This window comes from Leguminivora glycinivorella, chromosome Z (genome assembly GCF_023078275.1).
Source record: "Leguminivora glycinivorella isolate SPB_JAAS2020 chromosome Z, LegGlyc_1.1, whole genome shotgun sequence".
NCBI classification, from domain to species: domain Eukaryota; kingdom Metazoa; phylum Arthropoda; class Insecta; order Lepidoptera; family Tortricidae; genus Leguminivora; species Leguminivora glycinivorella.
In genome coordinates, this window is record NC_062998.1 from 41,159,852 (window position 1) to 41,177,350 (window position 17,499).

At 38.6% G+C, this 17,499-nt stretch overlaps 1 protein-coding gene across 1 annotated transcript in view; it reads left to right on the forward strand.

The window, feature by feature from the left end:
* The first annotated feature begins 9,452 nt into the window (after positions 1-9,452).
* LOC125240491 (calcitonin gene-related peptide type 1 receptor) overlaps positions 9,453-17,499 on the forward strand; it is a 152,560-nt gene continuing 144,513 nt past the window's right edge. The window contains exon 1 of the mRNA XM_048148385.1: positions 9,453-9,585. Coding sequence (XP_048004342.1) covers positions 9,453-9,585 — 133 coding nt within the window. The remainder of the gene's footprint in view (positions 9,586-17,499) is intronic.

A 17,499-nucleotide genomic window follows, 5' to 3' on the forward strand; every position in this document is an offset into this window, starting at 1 on the left:
TGGAATACCCCTAAAGGTCCCTAACTCAAGGACTTTCATAAACCCACGGATAAAACATCGGCTAATTACCACAGCAAAGAAGCTGCACAACACAAGCATGTGCAGATCGCCAAGTTCAAGGATTAGAACAAAACTCTCTCTGTTCGCAGTAGCGTCATGCCAAAAACCATTTTGAGAATTAGGAAAGGTTTGGTGAACGGTTCAGTTGGCAGTGTTGGCACTGTTACAGATTTGATGTATCCACCTAATACCTATTTATAGCCCTTCGGTAATAATATGTTTGTCAGATCAGATTTGACCATTACACTGACACTGCTGAGACAATTTCCCCTTACATTAGCATGGGCACAGGCAGTCACCATACATAAATCTCTGAGACTAAAACTACCACGGCTTTACACCAACTTTACACCAAAACTCAAAGTCACCGAATTTTGCTACCCCCTCTAGTATAGAGGGCCTCTACCCTGCTACCAGGCTGATACATATATGTCGTTTTTAAATAAACTATTAACCCACAGAACAAAGCTATCACTAATTGAAGTTTTTCCAGTATGACAATGAATCCATTAAATCTAACATGCAACTGAAAACTTATTTGTAGTTATGTATAGTAAAATGTTAATTGTTGGCTTCAAAATGACTGTAAATATTACAAGAATCAAGACAAATTCCTTTAACACGCATACGACAGTTGGATACTAATCTAACTTCTCATAAACCCGAATCAGCCATATCTATATCAATTCACTGATAATACAAATCCAGAGGACGTTCTACACCTATGTAACTAGTTACCTAGATATGTATTGGAACCACTGTGTTCAATTTTTGTCAAAATTAATTAATTGTACCAACTGATTTTTGTAATTAAGATAAATAGTTTGGTTCCATATGATCCACTTTTAAGTAATTTATTAAATATAGTTTATATTATATAAATATATTTAAATAAAGTTTTATATGTGAAGAATCCAATATTTCTTAAAATAACTATATCGTTTTGAAAGACTCACATAATTCACTTTGATACAATCAATACATTTTAACACATCCTCAAAATATCACGAGATAGGTTTACTCATCAACATCATTAAAAGAGTATTTGCAGTAAGCTCAATAAATGAAATATGAAAAAATATATCACTTGTGGTGACTACTGTGATACCTACTTATTTTGCACTTCAGCATAAGTAGTTACATTGTATTGTACCTACAGTCACTGGTAATAGTAACAGAAGGGTTGCTTCCCACCCCACCATGGACCACCCCACCAACCACCCCAAGCCATGGAGGAAGAAGACCCCTCCCCTACATACGATCGCGCCCCCTCTCAACCTATTTTCAGACGGGATAGACATCTGGCGTCTGCACTTACCAACGGAGAGATTCTATACCTTTTCCAGCACTGGGACAATCCAGCAGGCCTAAAGAGAGAGCACAGGATTTTGAAGAGGGACACCCGAGGGGTGACATTGCTGCCATCCGACCAATTCATCCACTGGGCGCTGCTCCACATCACTGACTTCCCGGATGTGCCCTCTTTGTCGCGACGCCTGGCATTCCACATGAAGGTGGCGAATCAGGCGACAACCCTAGGGCTCCGCGACTATGCCTCTCTTGAGGAACCTGGTATACCGACCAACCTTCCCACACTGTTCCGGAGAGTATACACACTTAAGGCCATGTTCTCTAGCCTAATCAGCAAGATAACGTTCAACAAGAACTATACTCAGTCATATAAGTTCTTCGGTTGCAAAGGGGCGTGCTATGGAAATCTACATGTGATATGGACATCGTCGCACTTCGCCTTCCTCATCACTCACAGCCATCTACTCGCTGTGCGTGACTGTGTAAATGCATGGTTCTCTCTTCTCATGTATGGGCTTCATAACCAGCAAAAGTATCCAGGGCACAACCTCGTTGAAGAGATATCCGGCGTGATATACTCGGTATTGTATGATATAGGTGTATACAAAGACGGCGTGTACGACATCCTCAAGGGCTGGCAGCCCCTGGTGATAGGAACCATTCTGAAGTACATGGAGGGGAGCCCAGGGTTCCTGAACTCCCTTGGAGAGCTGGTGGCCAAGTATCCCAACTCTCTTACCATTCAACTTGCAACACGACCCCCCGTCACCAGCATTGATGTCCACCTAGCCTTGGAGTTGACAGGCATGACAAAGTGTTTTGGGCACCCGGAAGTGGACATGGACTCCAGCGTGGCAGCGTGGATCGATAAGGGCTCGGTGTTGAAGCCCGGACTAGAAGAGGTAGGTGAGGAGATAAGGCGGGCATTCGTCTTGGAGTACTCCAGGAATCACTTCAAAAAACGCCGCAGGTGGCCCAATCTGACCCTACTTCCTGGCGCCGACAGGTATGTAACCCAATGTTATGAGGGGGGCTACTGGGGGGAGACTACCGATAACCCATGGACCCCAGAGATGTTCGCTAACGTGCAAATGGCGAAGACAACCACCTTCGACTATCAAGTGTACACAGCAGATCTCCTCTCTGACAAGGCCATCATCCCCAGCCTGGCGCATTGGCCCTATGAATATGATGTACAAGCCCACAGGACTAACCATGGGTTCTTTCCTTCGGCACCCCTCGAGAAAGTGGGAATGTTATCCTGCAATATGTGAAACGAGAGCATGTGTCGGTCCAGGACATAATAGAGACCATCTCTACAGGAACCGTACCGCAGAGCTGGAGGGTGGCCGTGGGGGTGCCGAAGGAACGGGAAATGAAGAAAGAGAAGGCGCGTTTCTACGGGAAGATGACGCTGGAGATAAGACTGTACCAAGTGGCGACTGAGAACAACATAAAGAACGTCTTCAAGCATATCCCCCACCAAACTATGACCAAGACCGAGGACGCCCTTTACAAACACCTGATACGGATGTCAGAGTCTTCTAGCACCCACGAGGGAAGCCATGTGTTCATGTCGTTGGACTTCTCATCGTGGTGTACCAGTTTCCGCACGGAGAGCGTCACACCCTTGTTTTAGGAACTGGACCGCCTTATGGGGCTCACCAATGTGTTCGCTTATACCCAGAGATTCCCCCTCGAGGTGGTGCTATTGTTCCAGGACAGATTCAACCCACCCCGCCAGGGAGACGACACCCTGCCCATGACTGGACCCCGTTGCATACATGGACCTGAAGCGTGGATGGAGGGGATGCGTCAGAAAGGGTGGACACTAGCGACTATCATGTTAATACTCATAGCATCTTGGAGGTGTGGGACCATAGCCACATTGACGGGGCAAGGAGATAACCAGGTGATATATCTCAGAATACCTTCACATGACGTTCTGGCTCGCCATGGCATGACGAGAGACCAGTACATAACCTGGTTCCAGATTACGCTGAGCAATCTGTGTGAGAGAGCAGGAATAACCCTCAAACTAGAGGAGACATGGGTGTCCGTCTCTCTCTTAGAATACGGTAGAGAATTTTTCTTTAAGGGAAGCCAGGTCAGCTCGGCACTCAAGCGCGTGTCTCGTCTTGCCAGCGAGGCAAATCAAACTATACCCTCTCTAAATAGTGACTTGGCAGGTCTCTACTCCACGGGTATGTCTGCGGCACAAAAGGACCATCAACCCGTATCCGCGTTCTGGGTCACCACCCTCGAGGCCTCATTCCTTCTAGACCACCGGCACCCTGTGCTGACCAATTATCCTGTGGAGTATATGGCTTCTCTTCTGGCTGTCTCTAGGATCCTTGGTGGATATCCTATAACCCTGTTCCCCAACTTCTGCACTAGGGCGGTGCAAGACCCTCTCACCTGTAATCTACATCTGGTGCGAACATATCTAGAGTCCCCTCGCCATAGGGCCCACATGTTGAGAATAGCCACCACTGCCGTCAAGAATCCTGACCCTGTCATGTTGATAAAGGACCCCCAGTCACTACCACTGTGGCTACCCAGACAACCTGAGAACTATCTCAAGGCAAAAATAGCAGAGGGACTGCCGGAATTGATAGTCAACAGGGAGGTCAAGCCTCTCTTCTCACCTCAGCTCGAGGAGGAGAAATTGCGTCTCGTGACAGATCTCCTGAACATTAGGCCGTGTAACCCCAAGCTAATGTCTAAACTCCTGGCCCTTTCCAATGTGGGAAAGCAAGAGGCACTGGTTAACAAGTTTTCAAACACCAGGTCCATCCAGGCGGTGGCCTGTAGGGAATGGAACTCAGAGATACAGATACTCCAGGAGGTAAAACAGATGGAGGATCAGATGATTAGCCACATACTGGCCCGTCCCGAGGATCTGGCCCTGTCCCGTGTAACACAAGGGACATGCCTTACCCAGCTAGCACAGAGGCTCCGAGAGGAGAGCTGGGGGATGAGGCTTGAGGGCATCACAATGGCTGCCCAGCAGGAACAGGCCAGAGTATGCCGATGGAGTGATGTGCCTATCCAATGCTATGACCAAGTCATATCACTTATACTGCGAGGAGACCCATCACTGCCGTGGGAGATAATTAGAGGCCCGGTAACTCCCTACATCGGGGCACCCACCAAAGTTAGAGCCAAGAGGCAGCCCTTGCAGGAAACCGAGTCCTATAGCTACAACTGAGTAGTTATGGATAGTAGCGTCATAAAATCTTCAATAAACGTACTCCAATGGAACGCACAAAGCCTTAGACCAAAGCAAACAGAGTTAGAAGCACTCTTGTACCAAGAGAAAATCCACATAGTATTACTCAGTGAGACCTGGCTGGATCCTGATAGCCCATTTAGAGTCAAGGGGTACAATGTGTTCCGAAACGACCGCCATGATGGATACGGTGGGGTAGCTATATTGACCCATTGGTCTGTAAAGGCTCAAAAAGCTGAATTCAAAACCCGGAATGAACACATTGAACTGGTGTGCGTAAAGTTAGAGAACTGTGAACACCTTAAAAACATAGTCTCAGTGTATTGCCCGCCTAATTTAAATACTTCAATGGAAGACTGGAACTACGTTTTCTCACAGACCAATCAACAGACGCTGATAGCCGGGGACTTTAATGCACACCATTCCAACTGGTCATCAAAAACTGATACAAGGGGGAACTATGTATTTAACTCAGCTATAGAAAACGATTATGTGTCGCTTAACAATGGTAATCCAACTCGCATGAAGCTCTTGAACGTTGTACAGAAATCAGCACCTGATATCTCATTCTGCACTATAGACACTGCGCTCAGGTTCGAATGGAAAGTTATTAATGAAAACCTAGGTAGTGATCATATGATTATAAAAATGAACCTATCTATCGGAAGGGCGACGTGCATTAAACCTAAACGGCGCAGGATCTTCAGTAAAGCAGATTGGACTGGCTATAGAAATAAACTAGACGAAAAATTATCTGGCTTTGTCTTACCTTTAGATCACCAAACAGCATATGATAAATTTGTGGAGGTCATAGATCAAGTGGCGGATGAATTCATTCCTGCAACTAAAATACCCACAACTCCGTTAAATCCGGCAAAATTTTCACCTAAGCCTTACTGGACGCAAGACCTTTCAAAGCTAGTGGCAGAAAGACGCTTAGCGCTAGCAAAATTTAGGAAGAACCCAACGCCAGATAACCTTCAGATCTTAGAAACCAAAGTGGACAATGCCCGGGCAGCGATAAAACAACAACAACAGAAATCATGGCAAAAGTTCTGCGACGACATTGACAATGTTACCTCTTCCAAAGAAATGTGGATGAAAATGAGATGGATCAAAGGCTACAAACCCACTAGATCTAGTGTAAACAAAGAAAAGTTAGAAACCTTACTTAGTAGCTTGGCACCAGACTTTGCAACACCCGAGAAACCTACATTTTGTTCAGATAACTTATTACTAAGTTCACCGGTTACGATACAGGAATTAAATAACTGTGTTAAACGCTCAGATACAGCTCCTGGACCCGATTGCGCCTCATATTCCATGATTTACAACTTACCGGAATCGGGAAAGAAGATTTTAGTTGCTTTATATAACCGATTCTTAGAATTCAGCTTTGTGCCCAAACAGTGGAAGTTATCTAACATTATTCCTATACCGAAACCGGGAAACGGGAATCAGAGTTCTACAGATATTCGACCTATCGCCTTGTTGTCATGTTTCTGTAAGATTTTCCATACAATCATTACCCGCCGACTGGAATGGTACATCGAGAAGAATGAATGTTTTTCTGGGGAAACAACAGGGTTTAGAAGATCGAGGTCATGTTTGGATAATCTAGTAAGAATAGTTACGCGAATACAAATAGGTTTCACTACAGGGACACCTACCGTTGGTTGCTTCATAGACATAAATAGCGCTTATAACCAAATTAATGTAACTAGCCTACTGTCTATCTTAGATAGTCTAGGAGTCGGGGGCAGTTTATGTAACTACTTATGGGAATTTTTGAGCCAAAGAACCCTATCAATAGAGACTGGAGAGGAAACTCTTACACGCACTGCGGGAATGGGCATAGCACAGGGCGATCCGTTATCACCAACCCTGTTTAATGTAGCAACAAGCCAAATATGTCATAGCATACAACGTGTGTTTATATCACAGTACGCTGATGATTTTGTTCTATACAGCTCGAACAAAAACATAGCAGAGGCCATCGCGGATGTACAATGTGCATTGCACATCTTTTCTAATCTGATAAAAGACCTGGGTTTGGATATATCTCACAGAAAGACTAAAGTATGTCTCTTTAGCAGGGGAAAAAGAAAAACGGATGTAAAACTTTGTTTGGCCAATACTAATACTATTCAACAGGTGGACAGCGTTAGATACTTGGGCATGTGGCTGGACAGAAGTTTAAAGTGGGGTAGGCATATTAACGAGATTAGAGATAAATTACTTACTTACATAAATGTTTTTAAAGTTCTAGCAGGGGGTAGCTGGGGCATTCACCCGACTCATCTGAGACGCCTATACATAACGATCATTCGTAGCAGAATCGATTATTGCAGCTTCTTGTATGATACTAGCATCAATAGCCATTTAAACAAACTCAACACAGTACAAAACCTAGCAATGCGCGTAATTGGGGGTTTTATCAGAACAACTCCTATTCAGGCGATGGAAAGTGAGCTGTGTCTACCTCCTTTACACATGCGTAGAACATATTTAGCGGCAAAATTTTGGCTGAAAGCCCAATCCTTTGAAAACAATATAACTAGTGAGGTTGTCAAAGACTTGGACAATTTGTGCAACCATAGGTACTGGAACACAAAGAAAATCCCACTTCTGGTCAGTGCACTTAGATCTTACAAACTATACCCTATCCAGTCGGCGAGTAAATTACCTATGTATTATTTGAGTAAATGGATCACCTTTTACGATCTTTCGCAATATATAAGACCGAATGTTGAAGGGATTGATGTTTCTAAAAAACAGGTATGTGCTGTCACTCTGAAAACTAAATGTAGTATGTTAATAAACAAGGAGTATACCACCTGTTATAAGATTTTTACAGATGGTTCCAGGGAAGAAGCCGGTTCTGGTGCGGCTTTCTATGACCCACAGATAGACATGAGCGCGAAATTCAAAATCAATGCCGGCATATCAATAATGCATACCGAACTAATTGCTATTTCCGAATCGTTAGCGTATATCTTATCAGTGGACTACAGTGACTATGTCATCTTATCTGACTCTAAAAGTGCATTGCTACATCTGGCTCGGTTAACCTCGAGAAATCGAGGTCTACCGATAGCCTATCATATCCTGGAAACCATCTGTAAGATTCGAGCTGCTAACAAAAAAGTTGTGATACAGTGGGTACCTTCACATGTTGGCCTAATAGGTAACGAGGAGGCAGACCTTGCCGCTAAATTAGCTATTAGTGAAGGAGATGAGTATGAATGTTTACCAGTGCACAATGAAATTCTAAGAATAGCAAAACAACAATGCCATATACAGTGGAAAGAACACTACGATGAGCGGTCTTTAGCCAAAGGGATTTGGTACAAAACCATTCAGCATGAACTTCCTCGCTACCCGTGGTTTGAAAACATGAAAATAAAACGTAAGTACATTGTATCACTGCTTCGACTGCGTACTGGACACATACCTACTAATAAATTCAAACATCTTATGAAGTTGTCAGATTCACCTAATTGTACAGATTGCAACAGGGTGGAAGATGTTGTACATGTACTGACGGAATGTGTCCGGAGCGCTGCACAGCGGCGCGGGCGTCTTACGTGTAGTGGCAGTAACGTGGGCTGGTGTAACAGTGCCTTGGCCTCACCGTCATCCGATGATGCCAAGGAACTGCTAAGTATTTATTTCTCCTCACTAAATAACGTTCCTGCGAGTGTCTAATTTAAGTGTTATTTACTTGTAACTTTTGTATTACGGGGGTGGCTTAGCAGATTGCTAAAACTCCCAGGTTAAATAAATGAAAAAAAAAAAAAAAAAAAGGGTTGCTTAAGATTGTGTCAGATATTTTTGCTGCTTTCTGTTTGTGCAATGTTATTGACGGTGACTGTAGGCTATGTGACATTACAATAAAATACTTTTCTCAAACATGGTATGAAATATTGATGTTATGTGCCTTATAATTAGCAGCGAAGTATGACGTTGCAGGTGCGGCTAGGACGATTGATAGATAATGGAATTTCATACAAACCTTGCAGTCCAAGGCCGGCAAAGTCTTCTTTTTTAATTTCCAAACACATATAATTGTGACATAACATCCAGGTATTTAGCCAATAAAAAAAAAACTATAAGGGGCTTTATAGACGTGCCAACTGCAACTGGTACGGGCCCTAGACAATATTTGATTTTGGGTGCGTTTTCATACAAAAAATTTTTTTCGTTTTTTTTTTAAATTTTTTTTTAACTTTTTGATTTTTTATAAGCGTATACGGGGTGTCAAAGGGGAACGAAAATTCGATTATTTTTGCGCTACGACGCACCGTTTAGGAGATACAGCCATCCAAAGTTACTATTTTCAGTAGACTTTATTTATTTCATACCATGTTTGAGAAAAGCACTATACATACCTCGGCGGGAAATGGGGTTGCCCGCCTCAGACCAAGCCGCCGCCGCCGCCTTTGTCCCGGCCTCTGTAGTAATGTACTATTTCAGTATAGATGGAGTTTTTTTTACGCACTAGTGCGAGAAGTGGTTCATTATATGACAGGTCGAAACTTCAGAGGGCCATCTGTACTGAAAAACGTCGTACGATACTCGTGCGAAAAAGAAATTCGTAACGTTTTACGCACTTGTATCGTAATGCACTATATCAGCATAGGTATTTTTATGAATGAACCGCTATAAATATATACCTATCATACGAGTAAGTTGGCTGGTACCAATGTTGACTGAAAACATTTTACTGAACCGCGATAACAAGTTATCATAATCTTTTGTTACAGATGTCATAGCTGGCATTGGCGTGAACATTTAAACATTCCCGTATTGAACGAATAGCCACAATGGAAATATCCGGAAACTGAAAATGCAAAGTTCAAATCGAACCTTCGATAGTGGGGATCCCAAATTACAGTGGATTACGAGACTCGTAGAAGAGTGCTATTTTGGAAATGTTAATCATAGTACGATATATGCTTCGACATCGGATATTGATCAAGGTCAGTAAAAACTAACAAAAATCGTCAGGAGTGTGGTATTAAACATTCGATTAAACTTTGACCTTGTATCTCCAACTTAAACAATTAATGCAACCAATCTGAAGTCATGATCACATGTGATGTATTTTTATTTATAAAATATAAACAGAACTACTTATTTACGAAACTTAAGCGTACGGTGAAGTACCTACTACATTTTAATAATGTTAGTTTTAATAGAGTAGTATTATATCAATTAGTATTTTTAAGTTAGTTTTAGATGTACCAAGGTCTTTTGAATAAAGTTGTTTTATTTATTATAATAACAATGATATTTAATTATGTTAAAACTATTGAAATACTACTTTTAAAATAGATTGCAGTTTAATATATTGAAAATCGGCGGTACGTAAATTATTGTAATATATTTGCTGGCTGGTCCAGCAAAATGAAATGGTATCCGCGGTCGCGATTGATGCGCGGTCTCGATTGATGTTACAATTTAACAATTTACTAAAATATGCAACAAAAACATTTGTAACGCGAAATCTATGTAGGAAAACGTTAGAATATTACATATATCACCAACTATGAGAGTAAAGTAAGGTTTATGGATAAAAATCCTATAAATACGTACTTACTACGGCTACTACAAGTATTTATATTTTTTAAGTACGTTTCCATAGTTTAGTAATATATTAAACCTACTTGAAAAATCAAACTGTATTAACACTCAATTTAGGCCCAGAGCCCAGGCCCGCCAGACCTTCCTCAAATTCTCAAGGATGAAACTTTGGGACAATGTAGAGTTCATATCGGCGGTTAATGTGTGCATATTTTCTAGTTCGGCCCATAGGCCAATTTTTTGCTATCAAGTGATGAAGGTGAAAAAAAAAAAGTGCTTACTTTCCTTAAATTCTCAAGGCTGATTTTTATAAATGTGTTAGAGCACGTTGTTAGAAATTGGTTATCATCAATGCCAGACCGTTTCCGCCGGCCATTTATCTTTTACCAGACGCGACAAAGTTGGCAAAAAACGACTCTAACTTACCTCATTTTCTCAAGCCTGATTTTGATATATGATACGCAGGGACCTGTAACTAGACCATTTGTAAGCAGCCAGACCAATCGGATGGACCCAACCATCCGCCAGACCGACTTAAAGTTTCGATATGAGCATTAGTAGAATTGAAATATTCCGGGTCTATAAAAGCTACAAACTTGAATTTTCTACATTAAGCTACGTGTATATTGTATACTTGACGTAATAAGTGACTTTCAAAAATTTTACTTCTAAGGAAATAAAAAAATGAAAGTTTATATGTGGTGCAAGATTAATTTTAAGCTGTGAATTTTATTTACACTGTGTAATAGGGTGGAGCGAATTTTAAAATTTTGGAAATATGCAATTGAATACCACTCAAAGAATGCCTAATTTTATGAAGATTACGAGAAAAATAATTTAAAAAATCTAGCTATATACTTTTAGCCCTCTACCATTGATTTAATAAAAAATATTTATATTTTTTTGTAAAATTTATTTTTTTATTTTTACATATTTTTATTAAATTTATATATTAAACATAGTCTTTGGTATCTGAAATGATTTTAATTTATTTTTTTTGTACTTTAAATCATTTTTTTTTCTGAGACCTAAATTTATAGCAAAATTGGAATTTTCCAAAAAATCCTATTTACATGTATCTCGTGCTTAAAAAAATATTCTTAGCATGTGACAGAAAAGCTATCAATCGAAATAAACTCATAGCATATTAAAAACCATATCAGTCCAACCAAAAAATTTAGTTATATCGCTTCAAAGTATGCCTAAATTGCCTAATAACGCCTAAAATGTCACTTTTGGTCATCATGTAAAAATAGGAAAAATCAAGAAAAATGGAAAAACCCAAAACTTTAAATTTATATCTAAATATGTCCTTTCATATAAAATACAACCCAAAAAATATACTGCACGTGTTACTTCGTTTATCGTATTTCGCATGATAACGTGATTATTGAGTTAAAAATGAAATTTTGAAGTATCATTATTTACTAAATTTTAACAAATTTAAACATTATTATGGTTAAATTCACTTAATTACAGCTTCTTTTATAATATTAATTAATAATAAAAAATAAAAATTGACGTCAGACATATTTAATTTATTTCTTAATTTTACCTTATTTTTTTGCTTTTACGGCTGGTAGAGGGCCAAAAGTAGTACCTTATTTTAAATTTGATGCCAGAAATATAATCTGCAAATTTTTTCGCAACTTTTGACACCTATTCCGTTATGAATTTCTAATTTTTATTTTTCTCCATACAACCACGCTCCACCCTACTGTGTAAGTACATGTGTATTTTATTATAAATATAACTTTTACCAGACGCGACAAAGTTGGCAAAAAACGACTCTAACTTACCTCATTTTCTCAAGCCTGATTTTGATATATGATACGCAGGGACCTGTAACTAGACCGTTTGTAAGCAGCCAGACCAATCGGATGGACCCAACCATCCGCCAGACCGACTTAAAGTTTCGATGTGAGCATTAGTAGAATTGAAATATTCCGGGTCTATAAAAGCTAAAAACTTGAATTTTCTACATTAAGCTACGTGTATATTGTATACTTGACGTAATAAGCGACTTTCAAAAATTTTACTCAAAATCAAAAATCAAAATAATTTATTCAGCAAATAGGCCACAGGGGCACTTTTACACGTCACATGTACATAAGTATCTAAAAATATTTAAAATTGAGTTGAAATTACAATTGATACTATTATATACTAATTCTAAGTTCTAACTAAAGTTAACTCTATACAATTAATTAGAGATGTAGAAGGTCTCTAATGTCGAATTACAACCAAGAACTACACTAAATTTTAATATAAAAAGTACAAATACAAAAAAAAAAGTCTAAAATTACTTTAGAGGTGCAAATGACTCTAAATGTCACAACTAAAAATAAAATGTATATCTACTTAATCTAATTCTCCTTAGAGATGTATATGGTCTCCATGAGTCAAAATCATATATTTAAAATATTCACTAAAATAAAGGAAACAAACGACAACCGAACAAAGTGTCCTAATTTAATAAAAAATTGAATTAAAGTTACTAAGTTATAACATACTTCTAAGGAAATAAAAAAACCGGCCAAGAGCGTGTCGGGCCACGCTCAGTGTAGGGTTCCGTAGTTTTCCGTATTTTTCTCAAAAACTACTGAACCTATCAAGTTCAAAACAATTTTCCTAGAAAGTATATATAAAGTTCTACTTTTGTGATTTTTTCATATTTTTTAAACATATGGTTCAAAAGTTAGAGGGGGGGGACGCACTTTTTTTTCCTTTAGGAGGGATTATTTCCGAAACTGTTAATATAATCAAAAAACGATATTAGTAAACCCTTATTCATTTCTTAATACCTATCTAACGATATATCACACGTTGGGGTTGGAATGAAAAAAAATATCAGCCCCCACTTTACATGTAGGGGGGGTGCCCTAACGAAACATTTTTTTCCACTTTTTATTTTTGCACTTTGTTGGCGTGATTAATATACATATTGGTACCAAATTTTAGCTTTCTAGTGCTAACGGTTACTGAGATTATCCGCGGACGGACGGACGGACGGACGGACAGACAGACATGGCGAAACTATAAGGGTTCCTAGTTGACTACGGAACCCTAAAAATGAAAGTTTATATATGGTGCAAGACTAATTTTAAGCTATGAATTTTATTTACACTGCGTAACTACATGTGTATTTTATTATAAATAAAAGAAGAAAAGTAAATTAAACTTTTTTTTCGGTCGTCGAACAAGGTGGTTTAAAATTAGTTTTAAGATCGATCCTTTTTAATTTGTGGGCGAGGGACCTCACACTATGTATAAATATGGCATATACTAATTATTACAATATAAGATAGAATAATAATCTACATCTTGCACTACATATAAACTTTCATTTTTTTATTTCCTTAGAAGTAAAATTTTTGAAAGTCGCTTATTACGTCAAGTATACAATATACACGTAGCTTAATGTAGAAAATTCAAGTTTTTAGCTTTTATAGACCCAGAATATTTCAATTCTACTAATGTTCATATCTAAACTTTAAGTCGATCTGGCGGATGGTTGGGTCCATCCGATTGGTCTGGCTGCTTACAAACGGTCTGGTTACAGGTCCCTGCGTATCATATACCAAAATCAGGCTTGAGAAAATGAGGTAAGTTAGAGTCGTTTTTTGCCAACTTTGTCGCGTCTGGTAAAAGTTATATTTATAATAAAATACACATGTACTTACGCAGTGTAAATAAAATTCATAGCTTAAAATTAATCTTGCACCACATATAAACTTTCATTTTTTTATTTCCTTAGAAGTAAAATTTTTGAAAGTCGCTTATTACGTCAGGTATACAATATACACGTAGCTTAATGTAGAAAATTCAAGTTTTTAGCTTTTATAGACCCGGAATATTTCAATTCTACTAATGCTCATATCGAAACTTTAAGTCGGTCTTGCGGATGGGTTCACCCTGTTGTGGCATAATTTTTTTATGAATAATTCATTTGTGCATAATCGATTTAGTCATAATTGGCTTTGTGCATAAACTGCTATGGCATAGTCAAGTTTAGCATAATATGTTTAGGCAGATTGTGATTTGTCCGAATATTCTTTGTACACAAATTTGGTGCCCCGAATCATTTTTACGCATAAATTTTATGTGCATAAACTTAGTGTTCCGATTAAATGTTTTGCCGAATTTATTTTGGCATAACATCAGTATAGGTCGAATCTTACCATTATAACCAGTTGTAACCTTACCTAACCCACTTTTTCCTAGCGGTTATTTTCTGTTGTGGTCGCAGTTCTAACCTAACCTAACCCACTTTCCCTAGTGGTGTTTTTCTGTTGTGGTCGCAGTTCTAACCTAACCTAACCCATTTTTCCCTAGCGGTGCTTTTCTATTGAGGTCGCAGTTCTAACCTAACCTAACCCATTTTTCCTTAGCGGTGCGTGTTTGTTGTGGTCGCAGTTCTAACCTAACCTAACCCACTTTTCTGGAGCAATGAGTATCTGTAGAGTTCGCAATTCTAACCGAGTGTAACCATTTTTCCCTAAAAGCGCATTTCTGCTTAACGAAAAATGTATGCGCAATAAGTTTCGGATAATGGGATGTATGCCAAAAATATTTATGCTCATCCAATTTCTTTCTAATGACACTCGGCCTCAATAATAGTAGGCCAATATATTTTCGGACAAAATAATATTCGAAATATCGTGAATTATACCAAACAAGGTTTATGCTACATTAACATTCGGCAAAAATCGATTATGCCAAATCTGTTATGACAAAAGCGTTTCGGACAAATAAAGTTATGCCACATAGAGGGAACCCCTTGCGGATGGTTGGGTCCATTCGATTGGTCTGACTGCTTACAAACGGTCTAGTTATAGGTCCCTGCGTATCATAGGTATATCAAAATCAGGCTTGAGAAAATGAGGTAAATTAGAGTCGTTTTTTGCCAACTTTGTCGCGTCTGGTAAAAGTTATGGCCGGCGGAAACGGTCTGGCATTGATTAACCAATTTCTAACAACGTGCTCTAACACATATATAAAAATCAGCCTTGAGAATTTAAGGAAAGTAAGCACTTTTTTTTCACCTTCATCACTTGATAGCAAAAAATTGGCCGATGGGCCGAACTAGAAAATATGCACACATTAAACGCCGATGTGAACTCTACATTGTCCCAAAGTTTCATCCTTGAGAATTTGAGGAAGGTCTGGCGGGCCTGGGCTCTTGATCTAATTCTGAATTCAACGTTTGGTAGAGTAACTTAAAGTAAAGCGTGCTTAGTCATATCGTGTCTTGCATTATTATTATAGCGTTCGACCGGTATCGTATGAAATGTCTAATCCTTGTACCAGAGTGTCGTTGTTTTGCATGGAGCAGTGTTTTGACATATGACGTCACTCACCGCTCGGGTTTATATAGCGCATGTCCCAATATGTCCCATTTTACTTTTAAAATATGTAACTTTTGGGATACCAATGGAAACATAAGTCTCAACGAAAGAAGATCAGTTTGTGTTCTTTCTGTATATTTATAATTATATTAATTTTACATGAAGCCAATCAGAAAAACTTTCAACATTCGCAACGGCAACAAGCTCCAGATTTTTATTTAAAGAAACGACAAATCAATAATGCATGCAAGCAATAAACCAATTTTAAATAGGTATGCTTGTCACATTTATAAATTTTTGCTGTTATTTTTAATCACAAATAATATGGAATTTAATTTATCGGTGTTATACCTAAGAACAATTTCCATAATAATGTAAATCGGTCCAGACCAAATGATACCTGTCGACGCCTGTAAAGACGAGTCACACGAGTGCCTGGCCCCAGGCTACCCGGAACCGAAATGCGCGCTCCAGAAATACCATTACGAGATCAAACAACAGATCCCTATCCAGCCGTCATTGTAAAATTAAATTCCATTACATTATTAACAGACACTTTCACACAGCCAAGTAAACTTAACTCGTAGGTTTTCCAAAAGTAATATGTTTCAAGTCTTTGGCGGCTATTTCATGAAGATTAGTTTCCATCCATACACTGTCCCGAATTGTCCACGACATACGTAATACAACAAAAATCATATGTGCAATTATCTTATTGTAAAAAAATACATCATTGGAACATATCGCCTCATTTAGTCTAACTCTAGATAAGCTCGCCTTTGTACATAACCATTATAATTATTCGCTGTACTTAATGTAATTTGTTCTGTGCAAAAGTAAAGTGTTTACTAAACTAAAATTCACAATCCTGCGGACTAAATTGACAAATGACTGACAGATGAAATGTTACCAGGAACAGTGAAATAAAAAAAGTGAAGGGTATATGTCGATAACAATATATCGACAAGTTGTAAAGTACAAATAACAAACTAGTTTAAATCAAAAATACGTATGTTACTTTTAAATAAAAGGTAAAAATTTTGGTTTGTTCGGTTTTCAAGGTAGTGGATATTTATACTTATAGGATTTTATAGCATAAAAAACGTGTCGGGCCACGCTCAGTGTAGGGTTCCGTAGTTTTCCCGTTTCCGTATTTTTCTCAAAAACTACTGAACCTTTCAAGTTCAAAATTATTTTCCTAGAAAATCTTTAAAAAGTTCTACCTTTATGATTTTTTTCATATTTTTTAAACATAAGGTTCAAAAGTTAGAGGGGGGGGACGCACTTTTTTTTCCTTTAGGAGCGATTATTTCCGAAAATATTAATATTATCAAAAAACGATCTTAGGAAACCCTTATTCATTTTTAAATACCTATCCAAAAATATATCACACGTTGGGGTTGTTATGAAAAAAAATATCAGCTCCCTCTTTACATGTAGGGGGTACCCAAATAAAACATTTTTTTGTTGGCGTGATTGATATGCATATTGGTACCAAATTTCAGCTTTCTAGTTCTAACGGTTACTGAGATTATCCGCGGACGGACGGACGGACAGACAGACATGGCGAAACTATAAGGGTAAGTTGACTACGGAACCCTAAAAAGGTATCCGAACTAGTAGGTAAAAAAAAATGTTGTCCGACGATAACTAGTCTTTATTAAAAAATATTATTCATTCCCACATTCCCAGGCTCCGTTATTTCGTCATCTTCATCATCATCATCAGTTACGTTTATAAAAACTGGCCAAGAGCGTGTCGGGCCACGCTCAGTGTAGGGTTCCGTAGTTTTTCGTATTTTTCTCAAAAACTACTGAACCTATCAAGTTCAAAACAATTTTCCTAGAAAGTCTTTATAAAGTTCTACTTTTGTGATTTTTTTCATATTTTTTAAACATATGGTTCAAAAGTTAGAGGCACTTTTTTTTCCTTTAGGAGCGATTATTTCCGAAAATATTAATA